Below are 20,786 nucleotides of genomic sequence, written 5' to 3' on the forward strand. Positions count from 1 at the left end.
GACAAACCATTTTTCATCGAAATAAAATTTTGAAAAAATTTTCTGTAGAAATAAAATTTTGACAAAATTTTCTATAGAAATAAAATCTTGACAAAATCTTCTATAGAAATAAAATTTTGACAAAATTTTCTATAGAAATAAAGTTTTGACAAAATTTCCTACAGAAATAAAATTTTGACAAAATTTTCTATAGAATAAAAATTTTGACAAAATTTTCTATAGAAATAAAAGTTTGACAAAATATTCTGTGGATCTAATTTTGACAAAATTTTCTATAGAAATAAAATTTTGACAAAATTCTCTATATAGAAATAAAATTTTTATACAAATAAAATGGTGACAAAATTATCTTTAGAAATAATATATTGATAAAAATTTCTATAGAAATAAAATTCTGACAAATTTTTCTATCGAAATACAGTTGTGACAAAATTTTCTATAGAAATAAAATTTTGACAAAATGTTCTATAGAAATAAAATTTTGACAAAATATTCTATAGAAATAAAACTTTGACAAAATGTCTATAAAAATAAAATTTTCACAAAATTTTCTATAGAAATAAAATTTCGACAAAATTTTCTATAGCAATAAAATTTTGACAAAATTTCCTTTAGAAATAACATTTTGACAAAATTTTCGATAGAAATAACATTTTGACAAAATTTTCTCTAAAGATAAAATTTTAACAACTTTTTCTATAGAAATAAAAAATTTTACTAAATTTTATGTAGAAATAAAAATCTTGACAAAATTTTCTAGAAAAATAAAATTTTGACAAAATTTTCTATAGAAATAAAACTTTGACAAAATACTCTGTAGAACTAATGTTGACAAATTTTCTATAGAAATAAAATTTTAACAAAATTGTCTATAGAAATAGAATTTTGACGAAATTTCCTATAGTAATAGAATTTTGTTAAAAAACGTTAAACCGAAAAAATCCCCAAAATAATGGAAATTCCCCACAATATCCCCAAGTCCCGAACTCATAAATTCCGCCCCCATTCACGAAAAAATAAAATTTGGGGGGGGGTCCCCAATACTGGCAACACTGCTTTCGTCAGACAGTGAGGCAAAGTACTTATCATATAAACCTTGGATTTAAAGTCCATTTTGTCAATACAAAACCAATTAAACTTTATAAAATTTATTAAATTAAATGTAACATTGAAAAATTCCAATTTGTAAATGGCTTTTGTCTGCTGCATTTGTGGCTTGAAATCAATACTAAAATCTTAAGGGAGAGATCAAAATCTTTAAATCTTTGAATCTAACTTTTTCTTGAGTTGATTTTAAAATTTTCTTTAATAGCTCCAAATATCAAAAATATATTTGCCCTATCACCCTTGCAAACAAATACTGGCCAGTTCTCTGCTTAGCTAATGGCTGATTTTTTGCTGACTTCCCTTCCTTCGAAAAATGCTGATATTCCATTGCACAGTCATTGCAATGGATATTTTTTCCACACATTTATTTCATTCAATTGCTGTGAAATTAATTCATGTTTGCGGTTGAAAAATCTGTTGTTGGCAAACATTCCACCAATGCTTTCATCCATTGTGTGAGGCAATTATTCACTCAGTAGTCAAACACACACACATACAAACACAAACACTCATACATTCATGCTTTCAGCCATCCATCCATTGTATCAGTGATTAATATTTGCAACAAATAACTTTCTCTAGAATAATTAATGTGACCAACTTGCTGGCTGTTGTTGACCGAATTTTTACCATATGCTAATAATTACGAGCAGGCATTGAATAGATTGTTTTTTTTTCTTCAATTTTTTTGTTTTAATTATTGCCATTAAAATATCACAAATATTTGATTTATAGTTCATTGTGTTATTGATATTTTATTTAATCACTTTTCCATAAGGTTTCATTAGTTTGTATAGAAATAAAGTAAAAAAAAAAACAAAAGAAAATGTATTGCAATAAATTAATAATTAAATTGTTATAAATATAACATATATTTTTGAACAATTTGATACAACAGCATTAAGGTGACTGAATGGAAAGTTTGTTCCATTCGATACGAATTAACTGATTTAAAAAAATCAAAAGTCCATTAATCGATGTATAAAATTCCAAAAATTCGAGTCGGAATTAAAATCCTGTATATGTTCTGTGGCCTATTGCCGTTAGAAGTATTTGTAAAAAGTCTTAAGTTGATATCTCTATGCAATCAAAAGTTACTGTGATTTCGACAGACGTCCATGTCCATCCATCTGATCAACCCCAAATTTCATACTAACCTGCATGTCAGCGCACATGGTTCCACATAGTCATAGTGCGGGGTCCATTTGTATAGAGTACCATCATAGGGCACATCATTGTTGGCGGCACATTGTTGAGCTCGAAAATCAATTTTATCGGGACAAGGTTGCATATTGCAAATGCGATAGCGAACCGAGTCACCTTTACAGCCATTGGAACTTTGACAGCGACGTATTTGTTGCATAACTCCGCCGTCACAGGTGCGTGAACAAGTTGACCATTCAGACCAGGTAGTCCAACCGCCAGCACCAGAACTGTTCCCACTACTACTGCCACTTGAGCTTCCACTATTACTGGTCGATGAGGAGGAGCTGCCTTTTAGTGAACGTTTTTGTTGAGATGATACACACTACAAAACACACACACACACAAATACATAGATCATTTTAGAGATTACAAAAAATGGATTTCACATAAAAGTTCTCTGCCGTGTGGTACTTACCTCGAGTTCATTTTCTAAATCGGTGGCTGTACTCCAGGTATTATCGAAGGCTTCACTGGCATTTAGGTTTTTTGCCTCACCGGCTATGATAAGGCATACAAATAACTATTCCGCATGGCCATAGGATTAGGGTAATGAAAGGAAAAGAAAGAAAGGAAGACAAAATGGTTTCATTACTATCATCACCATTGTAATCATCATCGATTATCTTTTGCTCATGAAATGAAAGCTCTGCATTCTAAATGAGTGGAGAATATGAAATAATGAAATTCATTGCCTTGGGCAGAATGTTAATGTTGCCATTGGCTGTAATAGTTCTGTCTCAATTACCATAATTTCCTCTTTTTTCTATTTTTCTATTGTTGCTGTATTTCTATGCACTCTCCAAAATGATTTGTTATTTTATTGCCATTAATTTTCTTTTCATTTGCTTTGCAATCGCAACCATCTAAATAGTCTGACATTATTAACAAGAGCAACATGCGGCTACTTCCGTTTCCTGTTTACTTGTCTTTAGACACATGTATATTCAAGGGGCATATGGACTCTCTAAGAACCACACATAGACACACACACATACGATTACGTTTCTCCTTTGACTTCTCATTGCTTTTAGCCTTGGAGTCTCCAAGAAAATTGGATTCACACTCTATCTTGAAAACTTGGTCTGCGTCATTTGGACAAAAACAGAAAAAACTGAGACTCATTTCATTCCTTTGGATAGGAAGTCAAGAAATGTATCAGTGTATGTGTGAATTTTGTTAGAATGTGTGAATTTTCTTAGTATTACCGGGTATGTGGGACTTACTTATCTTACCATCTAAAGATTTTCTTGTTCTGAATGCACCGTGGTGGATATTAAATAAATATTTTGCTGAACTTCCCAATTCGAGTAGGGATTTTAATGAGAATAAAAGGTGGATATTTCGACTTTTTCAAAAAGGAAACATTTGATTTTTGGACTTTTTAAAATTTTGATTTTGATTGTTAAAAAGTCGACTTTCATGTCGTGATGAGTTTTCATCACAAAAACCTCTACGCCAAAACCTCTCCTTTTAATTCAAATTTAACTTTTAAATTTTGTCGTCAAAAGCCGATTAGTGGATTTTGATCATTATCAAAAGTCGAGTAGTGGATTTCGACCGACATCAAAGATAAATTAAATTGGCGGAGTTACACTTTTCGTCTGTTTTATTTGGGCAAATGTCAAAATCAAACGCTTCAACACTGGAGTGCGAAGGTTGCTAATATATCAAGAAAATGTGGTCCCATTAATATTTCATGAGTATGTTAAAGGGTCTCAAACGTCATGTATCACTCCTCATATTTGTATTGAGGTGTGTTGCATGCCCTAAAAAAAGTTTACTTGAATCCAAAGATTTTGACTTTTCCTTAAGGATTTTGGTATTCCGAGTCAAAGATGCGGCTTCTTTAAAATAAAGACATTTTTAGCGACCTATCTTTAAATCTAGGATCAATAAAATCTCATTTATCGATTTTTCCATGAACCAAATATTAGGGTTTCCTTTGAAATTTCAGGAGGGCTTGAGGACACTTCCCGAAGATAAATTTAAAGATTTCACCTATGATATAGTCCTCATAGGTGAAATCTGGATTTATTTATAAGAACCATTTTTGTTTGAGTTTTAGAGGAATTGTTAACATCTCTTGTAAGTGTGCAAGAAAATTATAAAATAACGTCTTGATTTGAAATATTAAATCTGTAGATTTTCACCCGAGAAGTAAAATTTGGAAAATTTACATTGAGTTTCAAGCAATTTTCATGATCAGTTGGCCTTCTACACCCTCAAGAAGTGAAGTCGGTCTATATGGAGGCATTACCAAATGGACCGATAAAAACTTAATCCGATACACGTTTTTGTGAGTCTCAAATGCCAGAATATTTAGAATTTCAGGCAAATCAGATAAAAACTACGGTTTCTAGAAACCCAAGGAGTTAAATCTGGAAATCGTTCTTATGGGGGCTATACTAAAATATGGACCGATACTCACCGTTTTCGGCACACCTCTTTATGACCCGAAAATACCTCTAGATTTCCAATTTCAGGCAAATAGGATAAAAACTGCGGTTTCTACAAGCCCAAGAAGTAAAATCGGGAGATCGGTCTATATGGGGGCTATACCAAAATATGGACCCATACTCACCATTTTTGGCACACCTCTTTATGGTCATAAAATACCTCTAGATTTCCAATTTCAGGCAAATTGGACTTCGATTTCTATAAGCCCAAGACCCCAAATCGGGAGATCGGTTTATATGGGGGCTATATCAAAACCTGGACCGATATAGCCCATCTTCGAACTTGACCTGCCTGCAGACAAACGACGAGTTTGTGCAAAATTTCAGCACGATTGCTTCATTATTGAAGACTGTAGCCTGATTACAACAGACGGACATCGTTATATCGTCTTAGAATTTCTCCCTGATAAAGAATATATATACATTATATAGTCGGAAATCGATATTTCGATGTGTTACAAACGGAATAACAAACTTATTATACCCCCCTCACCATTCTATGGTGGTGGGTATAGCAAAAGCCGATTAAACACGTATATAATTCAGTTTGACAAAATTTTCTATAGAAATAATTTTTTGAAAAAAAAATTTTTTTTGACAACATTTTCTATAGAAATGAAATCTTGGCAAAATTTTCTATAGAAATAAAACTTTGACAAAATTTTCTATAGAAATAAAATTTTGACAAAATTTTCTATAGAAATAAAATTTTGACAAAATTTTCTATAGAAATACAATTTTGACAAAATTTTCTATAGAAATAAAAGTTTGACAAAATTTTCTATAGAAATAAAATTTTGACAATATTTTCTATAGAAATAAAATTTTGACAATATTTTCTATAGAAATAAAATTTTGACAAAATTTTCTATAGAAATAAAATGTTGACAAAATTTTCTATAGAAGTAAAATTTTGACAAAATTTTCTATAGAAATAAAATTTTTACAAGATTTTCTATAGAAATAAAATTTTGACAAGATTTTCTATAGAAATAAAATTTTGACAAAATTTTCTATGGAAAAACAATTGACTAAATTATCTATAGAAATAACATGTTGACAAAATTTTCTATAGAAGTAAAATTTTTACAAAATTTTACAAAAATACAAAATATTACAAAAATATAACTATATAACTGGGCATCGGCTATATATAACTATAGACCGATATGGACCAATTTTGGCATGGTTATTGGCGGCCATATACTAACACCCCGTACCAAATTTCAACCGGATCGGATGAATTTCGCTCCTCCAAGAGACTCCGGAGTTCAAATCTGGGGATCGGTTTATATGGTGGCTATATATAATTATGGGCCGATATGGACCAATTTTTGCATGGGTGTTAGAGACCATATACTAATACCATGTTCCGGATCGGATGACATATGCTTCTGTTAGAGGTTCCGCTAGCCAAATATGGGGGTCTCTTTAAATGGGGGCTATACGTAAAAGTGGACCGATATGGCCCATTTGCAATACCATCCGACCTACATCAATAACAACTAATTGTGCCAAGTTTCAAGTCGATAGCTTATTTCGTTCGGAAGTTAGCGTGATTTCAACAGACGGACATGCTTATATCGACTCCGAATTTCACCACGACCCAGACTATATATACTTTATGGGGCAATATTTCGATGTGTTATAAACGGAATGATAAAGTTAATATACCCCCATCCTATGGTGGAAGGTATGAAAAGGTTTTCTCAATTCAAAAAAAAAAAGAAAACTTTAAACCAAAAATGCTAAATCCTTAAAATAAATATTAGCCTATATTTGAAGTATTTTTATCTTAAATCTAAAGATTCAATTTCTTTAAATCAAACGATTTCTTTAAATCAAAAATGTGTTTCGTTACTTTAAGGAAAATTTGCCTTAGTTCCAAGACATGTCAGTTTAACTTAGGGACTCAAATTTACAAAATTTGTTTCTTAAATTTAATGAAAAAAATTTTTGAAGCAAAGATTATAAAATTTATTTTAATTAAAATTTCATCATTTTAAAGAAATTTGTCCTTAATATTTTGTAAATTGCACATCCTAAAATGTAGTAGGAAAAGCCTTGATACACACCTTGTCTGAGGGCCTACTTTTAAATGCAAATAGAATTTCGGGCGTTTCCCTCAAATTAAAAAAAAATATTTTTTTCTTAATTTAACAGAATTAGAGCTATAATAATTCTTATTTGTAAGCATAGAATAGATCAGATGTTTTCTTGTTTTTTGTATTCTACGTATGAAAAATATATGAAATTTCCTCTAAGACTTCTTCAGATTGTCATTTCCTCCTCATATTCCCGTGGAACCACTGTTTGACAGGAGTCACAGGAAACTACAACTGTAACACTCAACCCCCCCTCCCCCTTGTTATGTCAGTCAGACAAGAAAATGGAAAGTCACATTTAGACATGCCACTATATCAACGTATGCAAGTGTATGTGTCTTTGATTGTCTGCGTAATGTTTGAATATATGGCATGTTAACCATGTATTTATAAGCCAAGTTAATATATCCTTCAATACTTGTGTTTCTTACAAATTGAAAATGTAAGCAGGAAAAACACTTAAGTCAATATGAGTCGTAGTTTGGATGTGTGTGTGTGTGTGTGTGTGTGTTTGTGTGTGCGCGTGTGTGTGATATTAATGTCTATGCCTATGTGGGCCATAGAATTGCTTGCTAAACGACTGCGATTAAAGTGAATAGACGTCGCCGGTCTGCTTAGTTTTTATGCCATTATTCGAATTGACAAAGTGAATAGTAAACATGAAGGAGGCTTGTTGTGGAATTGGCCAAAGTTGAGCTTTAATTGAATTCATCCATTAATATAGAGAGAATAGGCTAATGTGTCCATAGTCCTTAACGACAAAGGGGATTAGGTAGTGATGCACTTGTATAGGGGCAAAGGTGGATGATTAAAATCTTACTCTAATAATTTCTATTTAAAGCGAAGTTCTTAACTTGAAGAGAGGGAGAATATAAAATTGATGAATGTTAGGAATTTGTTGGGTGTAAATTAAGTAATGTCAATGCACTATAAAAAACAATTTTTTTGTGATTTTTTAATCATAGTGCATCTGATTTTACTTTTATTTTGGTCTTATTTTACTAAACTAGAATCGTAGCAAATTCTGAAAGAGAATTACAAGTAACGTAGTAGGAAAAAACATGTTTATAAAAAAACATTAGAAAAAATAATAATTTGTTTTTGAGGCAAATCTTGAATAATGCACTGAAAAAATACTAAAGTGATGAAAAAGATTTCATGTCCTTAAAATATGAATGCTTCTCTTTGCTTTAAGTAACACAGAAAACACATTTCCTTGGTACAAGAGTTTAATGATTACATTTTAAAATGTAAATACACAGAAAAATATTTCCAAGGAAAAACTTAACCCTCTAATGCCCAATCCCGCCTTTAGGCGGACTTCGTTAAATCAGGAAGCTTTTAGTAAAACATACCTTAAGACAACAAAAATGGGTAAAATAAAAAGAAAACTTAGTTAAAACTGTTCAAGAAGCTTTGCAGCAAATACTGAATTTTACCTATTAATTTTTATACCCTCCACCATAGGATAGGGGGTATATTAACTTTGTCATTCCGTTTGTAACACATCGAAATATTGCTCTAAGACCCCATAAAGTACATATATTCTGGGTTGTGGTGAAATTCTGAGTCGATCTAAGCATGTTCGTCCGTCCGTCTGTTGAAATCACGCTAACTTCCAAACGAAACAAGCTATCTACTTGAAACTTGGCACAATTAGTTGTTATTGATGTAGGTCGGATGGTATTGCAAATGGGCCATATCGGTCCACTTTTACGTATAGCCCCCATATAAACGGACCCTCAGATTTGGTTTGAAGCGCCTCTAGGAGGAGCAAAACTCATCCGATCCGGTTGAAATTTGATACGTGGTGTTAGTATATGGTACTCATAAACATGCAAAAAATTGGTCCAAATCGGTCCATAATAATATATAGCCCCCATATAAACCGATCCCCACATGTGGCTTGCGGAGCCTCTAAGAGAAGCAAATTTCATCCGATCCGGCTGAGATTTGATACATGGTGTAAGTATACTGTCTCTAACAATTATCCAAAAATTGGTCCACCTCGGTCCATAATTACATATAGCCCCCATATAAACCCTTCCTCCGATTTGGCTTGCGGAGCCTCTAAGAGAAGCAAATTTCATCCGATCCGACATTTGGTACATGGTGTTGGCATATGGTCTCTAACAACCATGCAAAAATTGGTTCACATCGGTCCATAATTATATATAGCCCCCATATAAACCGATCCCCAGATTTGGCTTGCGGAGCCTCTAACAGAAGCATATTTCATCCGATCCGGCTGAAATTTGGTGCATGATGTTGGTATATGGTCTTCAACAACCATGCAAAAATTGGTCCACATCGGTCCATAATTATATATAACCCCCATATAAACCGATCCCCAGATTTGGCTTGCGGAGCCTGAAAGTGAAGCAAATTTCATCCGATCCGGCTGAAATTTGGTACATGGTGTTGGCATATGGTCTCTAACAACCATGCAAAAATTGGTTCACATCGGTCCATAATTATATATAGCCCCCATATAAACCGATCCCCAGAGTTGGCTTGCGGAGCCTCTAACAGAAGCATATTTCATCCGATCCGGCTGAAATTTGGTGCATGGTGTTGGTATATGGTCTTCAACAACCATGAAAAAATTGGTCCACATCGGTCCATAATTATATATAACCCCCATATAAACCGATCCCCAGATTTGGCTTGCGGAGCCTGAAAGTGAAGCAAATTTTATCCGATCCGCCTGAAATTTGGTACATGATGTTGGTATATGGTCTCTAACAACCATGCAAAAATTGGTCCACATCGGTTCATAATTATATATAGCCCCCATATACACCGATCCCCATATTTGGCTTGCGGAGCCTCTTGGAGGAGCAAAATTCATCCGATCCGGTTCAAATTAGGAACGTGGTGTTAGTATATGGCCGCTAACAACCATACCAAAATTGGTCCATATCGGTCTATAGTTATGTATAGCCGATCTCCAATCACACAAAAATTGGTCCATATCGGTTCATAACCATGGTTGCCACTCGAGCCAAAAATAATCTACCAAAATTTTATTTCTACAGAAAATTTTATCAACATTTTATTTCTAAAGAAAATTTTGTCAACTTTATATTTCTATACAAAATTTTGTTAAAACTTTATTTTTATAGAAAATCTTGTGAAATTTTTATTTCTATAGAAAATTTTGTGAAAATTTTATTTCTATAGAAAATTTTATTTCTATAGAAAATTTTGTCAAAATTTTATTTCTACAGAAAATTTTGTCAATCTGAATTATATACGTATTTAATCGATCTTTTTTGATTTTATAAATACCACGTGTGGAATTACAGACAATTTAGAAGACGTGTTTAGGAGGTTTGGGTTCGATTCCTGCTTCGACCTAACACCAACAAGTTTTTCGGCAGTGGATTATTCCACCTCAGTAATGCTGGTGACATTTCTGAGTGTTTCAAAGCTTCTCTACAATGTGGAACGCCGTTCGGACTCGGGTATAAAAAGTAGGTCCCTTGTCATTGAAATTTTCATACTCTTTTCCCGGTATATTAATAAACCTATTCAAGTACAAACAAATATCAGATAAAAACCTAAATTTTTAGTTATACTTCAAAGTAAAAAATTTTGTCTTAATTTCAACAAAAACTTTATAACAAAAATGCAAAACCCTAAAAATAAATCTAAGTCTACATTTGAAGCATTTTTATCTTAAATCTAAAGATTCTCTATATAGCAGTCAATTTAAAGACGATTTCTTTAAATTTAAAATTGGTTTCTTTACCTAAAGGTAAATTTTGCTTTAGTTGACATTGATTGGGGGACGCAATTTTCTAAAATTTGTGTTTTAAATATAATGAAAAAAATTGTTGAAGCAAAGATTAAACATTTTCTTTTAATTAAAATTTCTTTATTTTAAAGATGAAATTTTAATTGTGTAAGTTGCGTGACCTAAAATTTAGGTTGCACAATGGGAGCCACCGTGGTAGCATGCCCGCCTTGCATACACAAGGTCGTGGGTTCGATTCCTGCTTCGACCGAACACCAAAATTTTTTTCAGCGGTGGATTATGCCACCTCAGTAATGCTGGTGACATTTCTGAGGGTTTCAAAGCTTCTCTAAGTGGTTTCACTCCAATGTGGAACGCCGTTCGGACTCAGCTATAAAAAAGAGGTCCCTTGTCATTGAGCTTACCATGGAATCGGGCAGCACTCAGTGATAAGAGAGAAGTTCACCAATGGGGTATCACAATGGACTGAATAGTCTAAGTGAGCCTGATACATCGGGCAGCCACCTCCATATAGGTTGCACAATATTTTTGTCAGTGTACAAGAACATTCTTAGAAACGGATGTCGATTTGTCCCAAAAAGATCAGAATCAATTACAGAACTCTTCCTTAAATTCGATTAATTTTTGTATTCACAAATAGAAGATGTCTTTCAAGACTTTATATTCGAAACCCTTTTTACTTATATTGCACCCTTAGTGCAATCCGTCGCTTCTTTGGCTCGGTAATAACACCAATATCATTAGTCCAAAGAAAAAATCTTTCGAGCCATTCATGGTTTTTTTTTCAGTGAGGGCACATTGGATCCAATGTCCTGAAATATTAATTTAATATAAGTTTATATTATTTATATAGAAAATTTCGGGAATTTTAGTATGATTTCTCCGTAAAAAAAAGAATCCTCGTATATTTGCTGCCTAAATTTCCTTAAGTTATGAATATGTCCATTATGTTTTTGTCTTTGACTTTCATAACGCCTCACCCATAATCTTTCGTAATTGAGATTATGGAAAATCGCCCTCTATTATAATCATTTCACCTTTTTTACTGAAGCACTTCCTCTGCTATGTCAAATTCAATAAAACATGTCTTAACATTTGTTTTATTGCCATTATTTATTGATAAGCTTCTATGATGGCATCTAATACCAATCTCATGCGATATTTAGTTGTTGATGTTGTTTGCTACAAGCAAACCGAGAACGAAAATGGTATTGTTATGTTCCAACCCACATCAGTAGTGACCACTTCTTTGGGGGAATGTTTATGTTAACATGAAAATAAAGTTCCAAGTAGAATGGTCAAATTACTAGAGGAGACGAAAGTGGAGATGTAATATCAGAAAACTTCTAATGGAATGGAAAAAGCCAAAAGGTCAATGGAAGAAATCTATACAGATTGTAAGCAGGGGATAGGTATGAGGAGGATGTACTTACATACTCTATACTAAAGAAATGATTTCTTCAAAGGAAAAAATTAAAAAAAAAATAGATATACTATCCATATAGACGAGGATATTATTATTATAAATTATCATTTGGAAAAGTTGTCATATATTTTTGAACATAGTCTCATACAGCTACAGAGACATAAAATTTTAACAGAAGTCGTTAACAAGGTTAAGTGCACATAAGTACTCATCAGACTACCCACTTACATTTGATTCCTTGAAAATGAGACCGACTCTAGGGTCAATGAATTATGATATTTAATTTGGGTTATACATATATGTCGTGGAGTCATATTGAAAAGGTGACATTTTAAGATTCAGTTAACAAAAAATTTTATTTCGGAGAAATTGAAAATAGGTTGAAAAATGAGTGAAAAGAAGAAGTTCGCAATATTTTAGACTGTCTTAAGAAAAAGGGAAATTTTTAACGAGCACCTAAATAAAAAACGAATTTCTTCCATTAGGACAATGTTAGACCATATACATCATTGATTATTCGTTGAAAACATGGAGAGTTTGAATGGGAACGTGGCTGATCTATCATCATTTGTTTAAGTCTTAATGAATTTATTTATTTATTTCTATATTTACAATCATAAAAAGTTATGAAAATAAATAAAAAACAAGTATATACGGCCGTAAGTTCGGCCAGGTCGAAGCTTATGTACCCTCCATCATGGATTGCGTAGAAACATCTACGGAAGACTGTCATCCACAATCGAATTACTTGGGTTGTGGTATCTTAAAACTTCTTAACATCGTTTTCTAAATTGTGAGTTAGTCCATACGTGGTATATATTAGACAAAAAAGGTATGTGGACGTAAATAATTACGAATCGTAATTACGAATAAATAATTACAAATAATTACGAATCGAAATGGACTTTTGCATGGCACGTAGAAAGCCAGAATTGAAATATGGGGCTATATTCAATTATGAACTTGATAGGGACCAATTTTTGTGTGATTGGGGATCGATTTATCTGAGGGCTATATATAACTATAGACCGATATGGACCTAGTTCGGCATGGTTGTTAACTAGAACAATGTACCAAATTTCAACTCACTCGGATGAAATTTGCTCCTCCAAGAGGCTTGATTATGGACTGATATGGGCCACTTTTGGCATGGTTGTTAAATATCATATAAGATCACCACGTACCAAATTTCAAGCAGATCGGATGAATTTTGCTTCTCCAAAAGGCACCGGAGGTCAAATCTGGGGATCGGTTTATATGGGAGCTATATATAATTATGGGCTGATAGGAAGCAATTCTTGCATGGTTGTTGGATACCATATACTAACATCACGTACCAAATTTTAACCGAATGGGAAGAATTTTGCTCCTCCAAGGGGCTCTGGAGGTCAAATCTGGTGATCGGTTTATATGGGGCATATATATAATTATGGACCGATTTCGACCAATTTTTGCATGGGAGTTTGAGGCCATATATTAACACTACGTATCAAATTTCAACTGCATCAGATGAATTTTGGTCTTCCTAGAGGCTCCGGAGGTCAAATCTGGTGATCGGTTTATATGGGGGCTATATATAATTATGGACCGATGTGGACCAATTTTTGCATGGTTGTTGTAGACCATATTCTTACATCATGTACCAAATTTCAGCCGGATCGGATGAAATTTGCTTCTCTTAGAGGCTCCGCAAGCCAAATCTAGGTATCAATATATATGGGGGCTATATATAATTATGGACCGATGTGGACCAATTTTCGCTTGGTTGTTAGAGACCATATACTAACACCATGTACCAAATTTCAGCCGGATCGGTTGAAATTTGCTTAGAGGCTCCGGTGGTCAAATCGGGGGATCCGTTTATATGGGGGCTATATATAATTATGGACCGATGTGGACCAATTTTCGCTTGGTTATTAGAGACCACATACTAACACCATGTATCAAATTGCAGCCGGATCGGATGAAATTTGCTCCTCTTAGAGGATCCGCAAGCCAAATTTTGGGGTCCGTTTATATGGGGGCTATACGTAACAGTGGACCGATATGACCCATTTGCAATACCATCCGACCTACATCAATTACAACTACTTGTGCCAAGTTTCAAGTCGATAGCTTGTTTCGTTCGAAAGTTAGCATGATTTCAACAGATCATGCTCAGATCGACTCAGAATTTCACCACGACCCAGAATATATATACTTCAATGGGCTTGGTATTTGATTTCAATCCAAGATTTTTTAGCAAAAAATGGAGAAAAGTATTCTGTTCAATAAAGTTAATTATAAATATGATAATTATAAATTTAAAAGAATGAGAAGAAGTACAATTAGAAAACTAAAAGGCTTTTTCGATTAAATTAAAAAAAAAAAAAAAAAAAAAATATATATATATATATATATATATATATATATATATATATATATATATATATATATATATATATATATATATATATATATATATATATATATATATATATATATATATATATATATATATATATATATATATATATATATATATATATATATATATATATTAATTCTGATTTTTATGTCACTACATTAAGTATCTACATCATTTTTTATTTTTTTTTTTAATTTTTAAAATAATAAAAAAAATAAAAAAGGCACATTTTTGATGAACGAAATTATTGGCACAGGTACTCCTAAATTAGTTTTTTGGTTTATTTAGTATTTGGTAGGCATTCCTTTTTATTTGATAATAATATCAAGCCGTTTAGGCAATGAATGGACTAGTTTTTTTTTAATTTTATCTGGACCTACATTCCTCCATTCTTCCATCAACATTGAAGCAAATTTCATCAAATTCGGTTAATAATAGTGACCGGAATAATGAGAAAAACAAATTTGTCGACAGACGGACGGACACCAAGGGCTAAGCCGACCCAGGAGGTGATTCTGGGTCGATCGGCATGTATTTTGCGGGGCATAACATCTATATTTCTGTTAGGCACAATTTTTTTAAAATTTTAATTGAATTCCAAAAAAAAAATTCAATAAAAAATATAATTGGCTCAACAAAGTTCTTAATCGAAACAAAAATCAATCAGAGAAATTAATAGTATCAATTAAATTTTTAACTGTATCAGAGGTGATTGATACTACAGTAGTTTGCGCTTATAGTGCACTCCCACAATTGCCAAACTTTTTTGGAAAATATGTGAAGTTCGACAGTTAATCAAATTCTTTTATAAGCTATTTTGGTACATAACTGTTTTCGCACATTACCAGGAATATGACTATAAAGGGAAAAATACGTAAAAGACAATTTATTTTTTTATTAAAATATATTTAACCCTTGGGCACTCCTTGGATAAGTGTCCTTTCCACGTGCCGATTATTATAGCGGATTTTATTTTTATTATTATCTTCTAAAAACGTAAGCAAAATTAATTTTTCCAATTAAAATTTTAATTGAATTCTAAAAAAATTCAATTAAACAGTTAATTCTTCAACAAATTTTTTAATTGAAGCACAAATCAATCACAGAAATTAATAGTATCAATTAATTTGCTTAATTGACGTTGATGATTCTGCGCTTGAAGAAATTCCAATTAAAAATTAATTGGATCAATTAGTTTCGTGATTGAAGTCAAAAATTCGGTTTTTTTCAGTGTATGTGGTTTAGGCTAGAGATCTTTGAGAGTGCTGTGCCGATACCCATGTGTGGCATAGTAAAGCCTCTACCTCCCAATTCTGTTCATTCCTTCATTCAATGGGGTTTGTATCCAACGCTCCTCTCACACGTTTTAGCTCCTTCTTATTTGTTTTCTTTTGTTTCTGTTATATGTCACTCATTTGTTCAAGCTGCCAATCAAATGTCATTGCAACATTCAAATATTCTTTGTGGGGTAAATAAAACCTTGCGCAATTTTTTCCTACTTTTAGCGCAAACAATTTCCCCCTCTTTAAATTTTAATGAGAGTAAACAATTCTCGATAATTTCACAACAACATCTTCATCACCACTATCGCCAACGTTGAAGGAAAAATCTAGAGACTTTATGGCTTCAATCGGCATAAGATGAGCATACATATAAGTATACCAAAATAGAAAGACGGACGGACATACTGTATGCAATGTAAGGATGGGAGAACAGCAACCTATGTTACTTCCTCACAAATGTATATCATCTCTATAGATTTGACAGGATTTAATGTACGTCCTTGACAACCCATGAAGAAGTTCTGCAAAATTATAATGGCATTGACACGAGTAGTATGAATGTATATAAGGGTGTCTGGGAAAATGTTTAATAAAAAAATAAAATAAAATAAAATAAAATAAAATAAATAAAAAAATAAATAAATAAAATAGATTATGTGTTAAGCGACATAAAATATGATTGCATGAAAGGAGACAAATTTTCTACTAAAGTAATACTACACCGAAAAAAGTGTTTTATAGGAAGAATGAACTACCTTTTACGAAAATTGAACTAAATTTTACTCCACATTTTGAGATTTCCACAAAGCGTTGTTACAACCAGGAAAAATTATTGCCCTGTTGTACTTTTTAACTGCAGTTCACGAAATTACACCCTCTCATAAAAGAAAAAATAGACTAAAAATAAAGAAGAAAATCATTGGCGCCAAATCATCACCAGTTTAACCATACAGTAGTTCATTCTTACTATTTTTGGGAATCGTACGAAAATCTTCGTTTGTTTTAGTTCATATTGAAATTATGTGTACGGTCATTGAACTTTATACCCACGTTTAGTTCATAAAACTTTTGAGACATACTTAAAAAAAAGTAAGATTTCATTAAGCTGTAGAAAATTTCGAAAAAAAAAAAACAATAAAATTTAACTCCTAGCAAATAATTTGTTTCCAATAAAAATAAGTTAAATTTAGCGTTAGTTTAACTACGGAAATTATTTTCTGTGTACGTAACATTGGACGTGAGGGTAGTCTGAGCTATTGCAAATTTTTTATCATTCTCTCCTTTCTACTTTGTAACAAACATACTCACACTCATATTCAAATCTCTCAAAGATCTCCCTCTCTCTGTTTCTCTCAATCTTCTGTAAGACCATATTATTTTTTTTTTGTAATGTATCACACTAATATTCAATTTTCACACTGATGTATAGAATTTCATTGAAACGAAAAATAACTGGAACAGCAATGATATGACATGGGATAGATAGCCTGTAGATTGGTTGGAGATATTGGTGGGTTTGTCCCAAATATATACATTCATGTAACGGACTGACATTATATTGTCATTAATTTTTGTTGTTGCTATTGTTTCAAACCTTCCATGGAAGTGCTTTGAATATGTGTGAGTGGGAGTGAGGTTTGTGAGATTTATGTACACATGAGAACATATTCACTTACATACTCGTATGTATCAAACAATCATATAGTGGTCTATATTTATCATAGTCCCAGCGGGAAAATTGCGAAGTACCGCAAAAATCATGCTTTCTTAACCCATGATTTTGGGATCCTTAACACCTTCCCATATGCCTTCTCCTATCATGCATGCTAAAATGCCTTGCAGACATTATTCTGTGCCTTCTTTCGGAATTGGAAAAAGAAGGACCTATATTGTTGTTATAAGAACGAAAATTCAGTTTTACAGACAGTTTTAATCAAATCCTTGAGAGTTAAAGAAGCAAACAAATTGTCTTTGATAGTTCAGCTCCGCCCATTCTCTCTAGTAATTTTGACAACTTGTTTCACGGTATGAAATTGAAATCTTTTTTAATGCGAATCGTCCAATAGGAAAACACGAATTAACTCATTCTCATATTAAACAAGTAAGGAAAGTCTAAAGTCGGGCGGGGCCGGCTAAATTATACCCTTCACCAGTATGAATACCAACATCTTAACACCTTCAAATTTGTTAGTAGCTATATAAAGGTTTATTTTCCCATATACAAATATTTAAATATGAACCGATTTGGGCATTTTTTAAACATTCACAAAATGTCTAGACTCAAAATTTAAATTGGTTTATGACCGGGACGGACCACAATGTTAGTAAAAAACAAGTAAGGAAAGTCTAAAGTCGGGGGGGGGGGTCCGAATATATTATACCCTGCACCACTTTGTAAATCCACATTTTCGACACTACATCAAATCCGTCAAATGTGTTGGGTGCTATATATATAAAGGTTTTTGTCCCAAATTCATACATTTAAATCTGACTTCATCTAAACAGATTTTATAACCTATAGACTTAAAATTTAAGTCGCCTAATGCCCTGGGACACAATGTTAGTAAAAAAATATGGGAAACATTTTATAATGAAACAAATTTGAGGCAACTTCGTAAAAGTGTATTTATGATTTATCGGTCGATAGACATGTATAAGAAATAAAGTAAAATTTGAGTCACTTTTACAAGTTTTCGACTTAGCAGTGGCGATTTTATAAGGAAAATGTGGGTATTTTGGCCATTTTTGCCCAAATCGTAAAAACATATATATGTAAGCTATAAGAAATATGAACCGATTTTAACCAAATTTGACACGCATACTTAGTATTTTAATTCTACTCCCTGTGCAAAATTTAACGAAAACGGACTACAAATTTGAACTCTGTGGTTATATGACGGAAAATCTAGCGAAAGATATATATGGGAGCTATATCAAAATCTGAACCGATTTCAATTAAAATTCGCTCTCATATCCAGAACCTTAATTCTACTCCCTGTGCAAAGTTTCAAGTAAATCGGGGTAAATCTTTGGTGTCTGTGGGTATATGAGTCGAAATCGGTCGAAAGACATATTCGGGAGCTATATCTAAATCTGGACCGATTTCAACTAAATTTGGTATAATTAACGACACTATTAAACGCACTCCTTGTGCAAAATTTGAAGCAAATCAGGGTAAAACACTGGCTTTTGAGGCCATATAAGTCCAAATCGGGCGAAAGATATATATGGGAGCTATATCTAATAATTTTGCATATTTGACGAGAGCCCCCAAATATTCGGCTATGCGAAATTTTAAGGAAATACGTTGATAAATACGTCAATTATGAACCGAAATCAATCGCGATTGTCTTTGAGCCAAGGTAAAACTCTGTGCCAAATTTGAAGGCGATCGGACTTAAACTACGAAGGGTATAAAAACGAACTAAAAATAAAGGACAAGATCATTGGCATTTCATTCTATTTTTGGAATCGTACGAAAATTTTCTTTTGCTTTAGTTCATATGGAATTTATGTGTACGGTCATTGAACTATATACCCACGTTTAGTTTATAAAATGTTTGAGACATACTTACAAAAAACGAAAAATTCATTGGGATGTGGAAAATTTCGAAAAAAAAATAAATTTAACTACAAACAAATAATTTTTGTGCAATAAAAATAAGTTAAATTTAGTGTTCCGTTAACTACGGATTTTTTCGGTGTAGTAATATCATCTTTTCATTTTCCGCTAATCAAGTATATATACACTGTATATAGTCGGAAATAGATATTTTGTTGTGCTACACACGGAATGACAAATTTGTTATACCCCCAATACCATTCTGTGACGTCAGGTATAAAAAGGATCTCATACTCATTCTTTGTTGGCTGCCAAGCTATTAATTTGTTTATGTCTAGTTACTCCTAACTTTGGCCTTCTAGAAGACATTCTCTGTAACATATAAAAGATCCGATACCAATTATACGTTCACTTCCGACAGAAGGGAACGCGGAATGGACTCACGTGTCGCTTAAGTTTACCTTTTGGCGCCCACATCACATAAATGTGTCGTAGGCCAGTGGATGAGTGTAGGACTACCAATAACGAGGACCCCGGTTCAAATCCCGACGGAGCAGAAAAATAAAAATACACATGAGGTAAATATTAAAATCACAAAAATAAAATAAACTGTATAGGAAAAGTAAGTCAAATTAAATTCTAATGTAAAAGGTATGAGGGCAAATGTTCAGTTAATAGACAACCTTGCCTTCAAAATATTTATTTTTACACGCTTTCTTTTATGCCTTCCTGTCCAGGCCTTTTTGAGGGCCTTCTTTGGAAGGCATGATTTTTGTACTTAGTATGAAGGCCTGATAACATGGCATCGACGACATCACCACTAGAAGGCATACGAATAGAAGCGAGAGGCAAGGCCTTGGTCTCCAATCCAATCCAATGTTATTTTGAAATGAACACGTAATGCAGCGCCCAGGCCTTATAGCTACCCGGGCAGCACTTCCATCATCGATTCCACGTCCCTTCCATTTCCCGCTGGGGTCGTAAGTATAAACACACACACATACAATATTTGCATATATATGAACTTATATATTTATATGTTGTGTATAGTGCAAACAAACATATTTTATTTTGTGGGAAAATAAGTTTATATAGTGGCTTTAATTGTTATATTTTGCCTGTAATCGAGGTATTTGTTTTTGAGTCATACAAACGAAAAGTTTGAACGAACGTTTGATTTAAATCAAACCAGCTCAATTTAATTTAGTTGACATAAAAAGAGATATTACAACATTGCATATTAAAACGGTGGCCAGCATTTAATATGATCAGAGTTTCAGAGGGTGTTTAAGGTAAATAAAGCAGACGTAAAATTGAATTAATTTTTAGTACTACGATGTTATTAACGTCCAATAAAATACATTTAATTAAACAGATGTCAAATGTCAGTTAATTTAAATTAATACTTAAATTTAATTTAATTCAGTTTAAATCTATTGGAATTTTTATAAAAAAAAAAAAAAAAAAACTTAAA

At 32.6% G+C, this 20,786-nt stretch overlaps 1 protein-coding gene across 1 annotated transcript in view; it reads right to left on the bottom strand.

Moving 5' to 3' along the window:
- Positions 1–20,786, bottom strand: part of nolo (ADAMTS-like no long nerve cord) — a 206,984-nt gene that overhangs the window by 125,987 nt on the left and 60,211 nt on the right. The window contains exons 3-4 of the mRNA XM_075293157.1: positions 2,729–2,833; positions 2,265–2,635 (exon numbers count right to left, since the gene is read on the bottom strand). Of these exons, the coding sequence (XP_075149272.1) occupies positions 2,265–2,635; positions 2,729–2,833 (476 nt within the window). The remainder of the gene's footprint in view (positions 1–2,264; positions 2,636–2,728; positions 2,834–20,786) is intronic.

This window comes from Haematobia irritans, chromosome 2 (assembly GCF_050003625.1).
Source record: "Haematobia irritans isolate KBUSLIRL chromosome 2, ASM5000362v1, whole genome shotgun sequence".
Classification (NCBI taxonomy): domain Eukaryota; kingdom Metazoa; phylum Arthropoda; class Insecta; order Diptera; family Muscidae; genus Haematobia; species Haematobia irritans.